Source organism: Cryptotermes secundus, unplaced genomic scaffold (assembly GCF_002891405.2).
Source record: "Cryptotermes secundus unplaced genomic scaffold, Csec_1.0 scaffold1090, whole genome shotgun sequence".
NCBI lineage: Eukaryota > Metazoa > Arthropoda > Insecta > Blattodea > Kalotermitidae > Cryptotermes > Cryptotermes secundus.
The window spans coordinates 1,379,482-1,390,416 of NW_019734379.1; the positions used below are offsets into that span (position 1 = coordinate 1,379,482).

General features: G+C 42.7%; 1 protein-coding gene across 3 annotated transcripts; it reads right to left on the minus strand.

Moving 5' to 3' along the window:
- Positions 1-260: 260 nt before the first annotated feature.
- LOC111868952 lies at positions 261-10,088 on the minus strand. Of its 3 annotated transcripts, none has more exons than XM_033753246.1 (4): positions 9,918-10,088; positions 6,392-6,585; positions 4,674-6,259; positions 261-2,607 (listed from the first exon to the last, which is right to left on the minus strand). In XM_033753246.1, exons 2-4 carry the CDS (start codon positions 6,582-6,584, stop codon positions 1,447-1,449), a joined length of 2,940 nt encoding a protein of 979 aa, XP_033609137.1. In that variant the 5' UTR covers position 6,585; positions 9,918-10,088; the 3' UTR covers positions 261-1,446. The 3 variants fall into 3 exon arrangements, with proteins under 3 accessions (XP_033609137.1, XP_023715852.1, XP_023715851.1); XM_023860084.2 differs by having other exon boundaries at positions 4,674-6,208; positions 6,341-6,585; XM_023860083.2 differs by having other exon boundaries at positions 4,674-6,585.
- Positions 10,089-10,935: the final 847 nt, after the last annotated feature.

Here is a 10,935-nt window from a genome sequence, read left to right on the forward strand (position 1 = left end):
GATTTTTCAATCGACATAAACATTCCAGCCGCACTATGGCCCTGGGGTCGACTCAGCCTCTAACAGAAATAAGTACCACGAACCTCCTGGGTGTAAAAAGCTGACAACCTCACCGCCATCTGTGAGTCGATTTTCTAGAAAATGTGGGAGCCTCGACGCCTGTGGGCCTCCACAGCCTGTTACAGGGATAGCTTTAGCTTTCTTAGTTATTATTTCAACTCTACGGCGATCTCGTAGCTTTGAATAAAACGTACAGCGAACACAATTAAAATGACATTTATTAAAAAGTTATATTTTTATCAATTTTAAAATCTTTCTGCTGCGCTTAAGAACACAATATTAAACCGCTGAAAAATTATCTTACCAACTTATACAAATATTGGCTGAAACAGTCATAGTAAAATCACATGATATATATATACGTGCACATCATACATGCATTTGTGGTTTGGCTGCTTTTGTTCCTTATTACATGTTCAGAACTACGTATCCTCATGATCTACGAGTATCTACAAAACGTTAATTGGGAGGGGTGAGACAAAAACTTCTTGGTCGAAGTGAGACAAGCACATCGAGACATCCTTACCGAAAAGATCCAAGAGCATACAGAATTATCAGTGTAACACTTTCTAGCCAGTGACAAAGAAAAACTGGGTTAATTTTACTGTTCAATAGAAGTCTGAAGTTGTTTCTTTCTCTCTTGAAAAGTGATGTTAAATTACTGAACACTCTTCTCCGCAAGACTATGGAAATATGTAAATGTAAGACGCTGAAAAATTTTTAACAGGAAAAGTAAAGGCTAATTCTATCGGTCGATGTAAAATGTACAACAATTTTCAATATAAAATTACGCAAACACGATTCAGTCCTATCGAAATACACCACTACAGCGTCCGTCAACATTCCACAATATGGCAAAATTAAAAAAATATATATATATAACAGTGAGTTATAAAGTAACAATCCAGCCTTGAAAATACATCCTGAAGCGAATGAACTAAAAATATACGAACATGAAGTTCTTAGTATGATACTGTAAAAGTAAGTTCCTACATTTTGGAGATGGGAAATTGTATAAGATATTACAGAGTTTGGGTTACGTTTACATAACTTGATGCTGTAGTTATGAACACGAGAAAACACTTAGATGTAACTCATGTAAATACCTTGAAAGAGAATGTCTTATACAGACGAAGACATGTTTTAAATTATCTTAAATTCGTGATCGGTACAAGCAAAATAAAATCCATAGCAAATGAAAGAAATATTTATACTACTGTGCATTGGTTTTAAATTAGTCATCAGAATTAGTGGCTGTCAGTTGATACAGAAACATAACAAATATATCGTGGTGAGAGCAACGGATGATGAAACAAACTAGCGAGTTAAGCTGTCAACACTCTTTATATTCCTGGCATATCCGAGGGAATGTCGCACTGAAGATATTTACTTCTTCCATCGGCCACCCTTCTTTCTCCGTGAGTGCTTTTCTTTCCGTCCATCACGCGCAAAAATCTCTTCTTCCAGCCACGCGGCAAATTCCACGTTTTTTAAAGTATACCCCAAATCGAAGGGTGTCAAGCCATTTCTGTCCACAGCAGTCATGTTGGCACCCTTCTTAACGAGAACTTCCGCTACGGAAATGCTGCCTCCATACATCGCGACCATGTGCAGAGGGGTTCTGTCCCTTTCGTCTGAAGCATTCACGTCTGATTTTGCGCTTATAAGAAGTGAACATGCCTCCGTGTGTCCTTTAGCAGCTGCGAGGTGTAACGGTGTCCTCCTCCGAGCATTTACCGCCGAAACATTCGCTCCAGCACGTAAAAGAGTTTTCATCATGGGGACGTTACCGAATTTTGCTGCGTAGTGGAGCGGCGAGTCTGTTTTCTCATCCAGACAGTTAACTCTCGCGCCTCCAGTAATGAGTAACTGCACAATATCACCTTCATTCTCCATTGCAGCCAGATGTAACGGGGTTACGTTCTGTGAATTCATAGGATCAACAGGAACGCCTTGGTTAATTAAGAAGAAACAGAAGGTAATGTTACCCTGCCAGGCAGCCAAGTGCAGAGGAGTCGAACCCTCATTGTTCACAACTGCAACGTCTGCACCTGCGGCCGCAAGTCTCTCCCCAACCAGTACATTACCTTCAATAGCCGCGTTATGCAAGGGAGTGTCGCCATCACCATCACCAGCGTTGACCTCTGCTTCGCACTCGATCAGTTCGTTCACAATTTCGGTGCCTCCTATTAGAGCTGCAAAATGTAAAGGCGTAATTGCATTGTCATCAGCAAGATCAACGTGTACCTTTTCCCTTAAAAGCGCTAAACCGAATTCAGTGTTCCCGTGTTTCAAGGCAACGAGCAGAGGAGTCTCGTTTGATGCATTCTGTAAGTTGACGCAAGCTCCAGCTCCAAGTAGTGTCATGCCGACCTCCACGTTGCCATTTCTGGCAGCGTAGTGCAGAGGGCTATCGCCTTCCTTGCTCATTTCATTACAATTGAAGCCATAGCACAGCAAAACGTCGGTCAGCAGAGGGCAGCCAGCCTCTACTACAGCATGAATCGACAGCTTCAAGTCCTTTAGAACTCCTCTCCAGAAATAGTCCTGTAAGTACAGTTAGGATCATGAAACTCGCACACAAGCATATCATGCAGGGACATCTCAAATATAAACTTTGTGTTTTGCTTTCTGTGAAACAGGAGATGAAACTTAAAATTCTATTTGGATGTTCAATTCTTTAAGTTTCGCCTTCTCTTCAACGCCCTTTATAAGAACGAAAGCGAAGGAACGGCCATACAAAAAAGTACCCCCCCCCCCAAATATATTTGACAGGCTGAGACTAAGTCCACTTAATACGTCGACCACTAATTGGCTTACTGTACCAGCCCCGGATTTTAGATGATGAATGTGGAGCAGTCGGTGGAATGAGAAATGGCAGAGGAAACCGAAGTACTCAGACAAAAACCTGCCACCAAGTGTCACTTTGCCCACCACAAATCCCACATGAGCTGGTTGAACCCAGGTCGTCGCGTTGGGAAATCGGCGACTAACCGCCTGAGCTATGGTGCGACCAAGAAGTAATCTTACTACAGCATTGGACATTGTTGTTGACATCTGAGATGAAAATTCACGCAGTAAAGTGCTTATTGCAGAGAACATGGAGTAGAGCAAACGGAAGCACCAGACGTGATGAATGCATAAACAGTTTGCAGAAATACGCACCGAAAATTTTAAAATAAAAGAAACGCAAGACGAAATCCTTATTAAGTCTATACAGAGAAACGGAGTTCTCCTTGAAGTATACTATCACATTGTAATACAACTCATATAACTGGAAAGAACCGGCTCAAGTTATGTCCGTTGGAAACAGTGAAGGGTGTTCATGGCTGGGAGGGGGACAGCATGAGAAAGTGACGCAGATTGTGTTTCAAACTACACCCTGCAAGGCAGGGAGACAAGCGAATACATTCTGGATCAAATAATTACAGATGAGAAAGCCTGTCCGAGTTCTGCACTTCGAAACTGCGTTTAGGTTGATTCCCAGAACACAATGCGATATTCACACAACAAATCATACAATATTAACCAGCTGGGCCATTTCATTGAGGGCATAATACATATTCTGCGAGGTATATACTGAAATATTAAACATTATTCAGGTAAATGTGAACTTCAGAGCATTAAAGTGACAGACCAAGTTCCATGCTCATGCAAAACCATTGGTAACACCATAAAATCAGAAATGAATTAAAGATTTTCCGAAGTCTGAAAGTTACGTTACATCCGAAACAAAGCAATTTATATTTTTATCAATAAGTATCTTGTCACACGCCATTTCAGAGCCCTATATAAGAGGGGGTCAGTAAATAAGTCAAAAAATGGATATAAAACGCAAAACATGCGTCATTATGATCTGGGAAGAAACATTTATTTCTGGACATATCCTCCACCAACATTGTTACGCTTGTTTCATCGCTTTACCAGTGCGTCGAAACCAGCAGCACAAAAGTCTTCGGACTGTTGTCTCAGCCACTTCCGCACACCCATTTCAACCTCTTCGTTATCAGCGAAACTTTTGCCACCCGCTTGTGAACCGCTTTACGCGACAAACACTTCGCATCGTAAACAGAAAACATTTCGTTAAGAATGTCCTTTGCCTAGAGTCCTTTTCCTACAAAAAAAAAAAAACGCAAAATAGAACGTTGCTCTTCGGTCTTACACTCCTCAAGGACGGTAGCAATTTTGACTACTGAAACCAGCCTCTGAACATGCGCATACGCGAGCTCTATTTAGACTGTCATAAAGCTGAACTGTGATGCTACCTACTGTTACACATAGAAAATCTATTACGTTCATTACAGCTTTTTTTACTTCCATTTGCGACCTATTTACTGACTCTCTCTCTCTCTCGTATAGAGCGCACGCACGTTTTTCCAATTTGCACTATGCACAGCAGCCGTATCAGAATTCTGAATAACAGAGTCTTCAAAAGTACTTGTATGGTATCCCTGCTCATATAGCAGTTCATGAAAATGCATTTATGCAAATATTGTAAGCTGTACAGTACAAATTTCAACCGAAACATTAAAACAGGTCTCCAACACCCGACACAGATGAACGCGGAAAAGCAAAAACTTAAGCCAAGGACAAGAATGACAAGCATTACTTACGTGTTTTTCGTCCTCTTCCTCCAGTATTGCTTCCATCAACTTTAACCCTGTGTCTGGATTGTTCTGAACACGCTCCACCAGATTTTTACGGCATTCTTCCAGCTCTTCAGTTCTCCCGACCTTTTCCACCTTGAGATATTCCTCCACCGGGGAAGTCCCTAACGCCCTCACAACAGAATCCATAATGTGCTTCTTACGTTTTGCAATCGAAGCCAGTTCCTCTGCCATGTCCTCGAAAGTCATTTGGCTGTAATCCTTCTTCTTGATAGTCCCCATATCCGCATGACCTGTCCGCTCTTTTCCATATGAATACTTGGCTTTAAATTGTTTATACTTCTTTTCCAAATCCGCGTACTTCAAGCCCTCATTCATTTTTCTAGTTGCCTCCCGGTATTTCTGAATCAGTTCATCACTACCTTTCTCAAAATAGTGGTATTTTACAAGTTGCATATTTAGTACCCCGAATACTTTACTAAGACCCACTTTTAATTCACTATTTCTCTTGATTGCTTTTATCAAATCTATTTGCAACCGTTGAGTTTCAATTAGGAGGTTACATATTATACGGCTGTGCTCTGTTCCTTCGCCCTCCAGTGCCTTTACTTTCTGATTACTCTCCGTTACAGAAGACTCGACCAATTTCGTGATGCGTTCATCTACAATTCTCCTTAACCTGTTTGTCAATGTCATATCAATTTCTTCTTCTATATCAGCTGTGATCAACGCCATCGTTTCCTCTATCATATTTTTTTGCTTTGCTTGTTCAGAAAGTTGCCCTGCCGACTCTTTAGAAGAAAGCCGAGCAACTCCTGCGAAACCCTTCTCCACGTCTGATACTTCTAATATGGAAACGTGCTCTTTCTCTTCTCCGGCCTTTATTTCACTTCCTACCATCTCTCCTTCTTTCCCTGCTACTTCACACAGCCCTCTCGCGGCCGGTTTTGAAGCCTCTTGAGGGCACTCCCGAATGCCTGCCAATTGTAATTCGTAACTCTTTTCTTTATTGTCTTCTTCCATTGCCTTACTTTTTACCAACTCTTCCTGTATCCCTCTTTCTCCAGAGAGACCTTTCTCCACTTCTTCTGAAGATTCCAACTTAACTTCTCCAGTGCACGCTTTCCATTTTCCAGGTTCCAATATGTAATCATGTTCTGCCTGTTCTTCATTACCGGCCTCACTCTGTGCCGCCTCTTCCTGTTTGCCTACCTCTTCAGCAATCCGTCTCTCCTGCTTGCATTCCTCCGCTTCTAATTCGTAATCATTTCCTTTCTCTTCATCTCCTCTCTTGCTGACTTCAGCCCCCTCTGCTAGCCTTACTCTTTCAGAAAGCTCTGTCCCTATTTCTTTCGCGGCTTCCAGTTCGACAGAATCCTCTACCAGCTCTGCAGTTCCTTGTTCGAAATGTTCCTGGTTCTCTGAATTTGCAGCTAAATCTTGAACCAATTCACCTGACTCATCTGGCTTCTCCAGCCTCCTCAGTTCTTCCTGTTCGCGATTTTCGTCTTCGAATTCTTCCCTCTCGTTCACTGGTCCATGTTCCAAAATCCCAGCGTCTTGTGTTGGGCCTTGGTCTTGCCATGGTGCTCCTTCTTGTGATGGCAATGACTCGAAAAATGTCTGCATTTCTAATAATTGCTCCAGGCTATCCGCAGCAACTGGAACTCCATGTTCCAAAATCCCAGCGTCTTGTGTTGGGCCTTGGTCTTGCCATGGTGCTCCTTCTTGTGATGGCAAAAATAATCTTCCACCTTCCTGCGTCTTTTTGCCCCAAGCCTCTAGTTTTTCAACCCTTCCTCTAAGATCAAGGATCAGCAGATTAGCTTCTTCGAATCGACGCATAAAATTGTCCATTTGTACTTCGAGCACTCGTATTCGTAATTCTAAGTCACCCTTAAATGTCTGGGCAGCCATTCTGAAAACAAAAGGGTAGATAAGATTATAAACTTGCTTCTGGCTTTCAGCAGCTCTGACTGTGTAGCGTCGAAGTATACTGTGACAGATTTCGCCGTTTCTAGCAAACGAAAAGGTATACAGGTACCCAAGCGTTCAAGAATAGGGGCCCATTGCTACGCAACGGTTCTAGTTACTACGGTCCGCTGTTTCACTGTTGAAAGCCGATAACCAGAACAATGAATTGTAGGTTGCAGAGTAACGACTTCTTGAAAGAGATATACGCAAAGTGACACCCTTCGGGGCGGTGTGTACTGTCATGTTGGCCTCACCTTTGTAACCAGAACTCAAAAACACAGAAGTGTGGAGGCGGGGTCGAACACTTGCACCGCAGCCCTGTGGGTTGTAGGAGGCCATGAAAAGGGAACCGAGTGCCGGGGGTGTAACTGGACGAAACTATACCTCCCGCCCCCGGCAAGATCCCTGGTACTCATTTCTGTTAGAGGCTGAGTGGACCCTAGGGCCGTTGTGCGTCTGGAAGGGTTAGGTAAATTAAAAGAAATTAAATGACAGCATCGGGAATCGAACCCTCAACCTTCCAGCTTGTAGCATAGTGCCTCAACCACCTACGGTACATGGTTTAGTCTTACATTACTTCAAAACTCCAGTTTTGTGATTAGAAGGTGATCAGGAATGGAGACAACCTAAGGTTCTGGATGGAAGTGGTCATGATTTGTTTGAACGTATTATCCCGGAACTCTTTCGAAGGCTAGGGAACACCATAACAAAACGTGTCGGCGTAAACAGTGACCCAGGCAAGATTCGGGCTTGCTGCCTCGATTAGCAAGCTGAGCGTCTCAACAGGGGAAGGTTCACAGACTGGCCTGGTTAGTTAGCGGCAACGTCAGTATCTCAGTACGACCAGAGACTGATGGAGTGGACATAATGTGGAAGCAAGTTGTTGTAACATAATTTCAGGTAACAGACTGGAATTTTCTTGGAAGTCTCACAAATATGATCAGTTGGGATAGTCCGTGTTCCAACCGAGATTCGAGTCGGAAACCTCCCGAATAAAGATAGATAAAAACAAAATTGTCCCTGTGCTTAACTAATTAAACACTGTCACGGATGCGTATGGAGAAGTGGATATATACATCCATATTTTGACCTCGGCACTCGTTGGAGGTGAGTGGTCAGCTTCACTCCCCGGCCGCTTTACCCCCGGAGAAAGAGTTCCCGGTACCCACTGGACAGGAAGTTGTGTGGACCCCAGAACTAGTCTGAACGACGCGGAGAAGATAAAATTCTTGACACTACCGGGACTCAAACTCCGACCTCTCGGTCGTTCATCCCGTAGTCAGTCGCTATACCGACTGCGCTATCCCGGCTACTGCAGCTCCCGAATAAAAGTGAAAAATATTACCATTTGAGTCGGTTTGAATCAATACAGTACTTAAAGCGCAAAAGTAGATTTCGAATGTCTTTATGATATTCGCGAAGTTCGTGTATAGGAAAACCGTGCTAAATACTTCACGAAGCAAAAATGTAACAGACCGAGGATGCACGTGTACACTCGCTGACAGCGGGAAAAGCCTCGCGGGCTGGATTTGGTCCGCGACCCCATCGTCCAGTATTCCAGAAACTAGAGCATATAACGTTTCGGAAACATGACCTGCTTCAGCCCTACGGTGAGGGGGAGACACCTACACCTACTCTGTTGGGTCCTTCAGAAAACGTAAAATCTTTCTAAGGGACCCACCACAGTAGGTGCCTTCCCGTCCCTCACCTGAGGACGGAATCGGTTTCCCTTTCCGAAACATTCTGTTCTCTACTGATATGTTGGGTTTTTGGACTTTATCCATCGTCCTGGTTTTTAAGATAACAAATAAAAACACGACGTTTCGGAAACTAGATCTGTTTCCGTCCTCAGGTGAAGGAGAACCCCTATTCAGTTGGGTCCGTTAGAAAGAGCTAGCCTCAAAAACCCAACATATCAGTGTGTTATACACCATCGTCAGAATCCTATAGTAATTCTGTTCTCTAGTTTTTACAATACCGGACGATGGACATAGTCCAAAGACCCAGTAATTCTGAGATAAATGTGCATTTACATTACGACCTGTTCGTTATGTCATCGTGTCTTTTGATGGGTGACTACCAATGTATCGGATGAACAAGCCGTCAGCATTTTTAAGGTAATTATGTGGCTGTAAGCAAGTTCAAACGGGGCATTCAAACTAAAATATTATGCGATAGGTAGACAGATGAAAAACTGCAGGACTCATTTTGCTAAGAAGTAACAATTTACACTGCGCATGTCTCGTAAAATAGTTAAGTTCATCGGCTGCTCTTTGTCCTAAGGCTACATACGGTAACATTGCCACCTGCTGCGTACGTCATTCACTGGTAATGTTGTTAATCGAATTTAACTCGAAAATTACACGTAATAACGCCACATGAATATAAACTGACTGAAATTCCCTGTACTTACTTACTTACTTACTTACTAACTTACTCATGGAGCTGAGCCCTTCTGGAGGAGCCGCCAAATCTGCAGCTATTCAAGAATTTCTCAGAATTTTATGCAACCCGAAGGTTCATTACCGTGTTCACAAGAGCCCTCCACTGGTCCCTATCCTGAGCCACATCAATCCAATCCATATCATCCCATCCTATCTCTCTAAGATCCATTTTAGTACTGTTCACCCACCTATGCTTTGGTCTTCCCATTGGTCTCTTTCCTTCTGGCTTTCCCACCAATATCCTATATGCATTCGTCTCCCCATTTGTGCTACATGCCCTGCCCACCTCATCCTCCTTGACTTGATCATTCTAATTATACTTGTAGAAGAGTACAAATTATGAAGCTCCTCATTATGCAGTTTTCTGAAATATCCTGTAAGCTGTGAAAATTGAGGTGGAAATCGTCATGTTTTGTGTGTCAATATTAAAGATACGTTAAAATGTATCTTATATATTTATATTGTGGTGGTTATTTACACAATGCGAATTGTAACTTGCTAACTTTTTAGACAGCCTCTACACATCACACAATTCTGAATTCAGAAACATTAATATCTGGTCACAGCACTATAAATTAATTACTAATTTTTCCATAATTCGTTTTATATGTTCACTTTATCCTGAAATCTTATAATTATGTTTAATTTCTTTCAGACAATTTAGCATTAATTCTGTCATTTACTAAGGAATTGCTTTGCCTCGATTATTCATAATTTTCATAATACACCTCTTTATATATTCATCTACCTTATTTCTATCGTAATATCTTAAAAGAGTTCATGAAGAAACATGTGAACTGCATGAAAGCTTGTCTACACTCGAATATTGTACCTGTTATGTCGGGCAACGCAGGTGCAGTCCACGCAAGCACACAGTAACAAGTTCCTACACTTGCTCTAAATCGCTCTAAATGATCTGTTCGCAGTGCTCTTGTCCGTAACGGAACAACTCGAGGTTACTTCACAAACCCAGCTTTGTTTACCTGGTTAAGGATGCAAACATGAAAATAGATCACTTTTCCGACTTTAACTGTACGAGAGAAAGAAAAACAGCTGTTTGCTCCCGCTCGTAACAGAGGGCGGCAGTGAATACGTGAAGAAGCTGCAGGCAATCCGCAACCCCGGCTAAATTGAAAAATAAATAAATACATATTTTAATAATTCCCTAAAGATCTTTGAGATTTTAATGCTTCAATTTGATAAGACAGAATTTTTGTTTTATTGCTAGTGGAGTCCCTTGTACTGCTGCCACTTCTGGCCTATTGTACTAGCCCCAGAAGATAGGTGAGGGTGATTGTGGAGCAATTGGTGGAATTAAGACTGGCAGGGGAAACCGAAGTACTCGGTGAAAACCTGCCCCAGCGCCACTTTGTCCAACACAAATCCCACTTAACAAGACCCGGGATCGAACCCTGGCCGCCGCGGTGGGGAACCAGCGACTAACCGCTTGAGCTATGGAGAGGCCTTTTCAGACAAAGTGAATTGTTAATGGGTCCACCATACCCACTGTGCATTCAGTCGAGTCTAATCACTCCCGCTCCCAAAATTGATTGCTGGTCTCGCTCTATTCAAACAAACCTTGAAGAGATATGTTAGCGTGCAAAGAGAACACCAAGTGTTTCTCCGAGACCGGAAACAGTGCACGAGGGAGAGTCAGTAAATAGGTCAGAAATGGATATAAAAGGTAAAAAGAGTTGTGAGATGTTGAGGTTCCCGCATTTTGTAGACAGCGGGCTCACAGATGGTGGTGAGGTTATCAGCGTTACGCGCCGGCCACCTTCCGTTTCTTTCCTTGGCACTACAGCCCCAGTGGGCCTAGGCCTACCTCCATGAACTTCTCCGTTCACTTC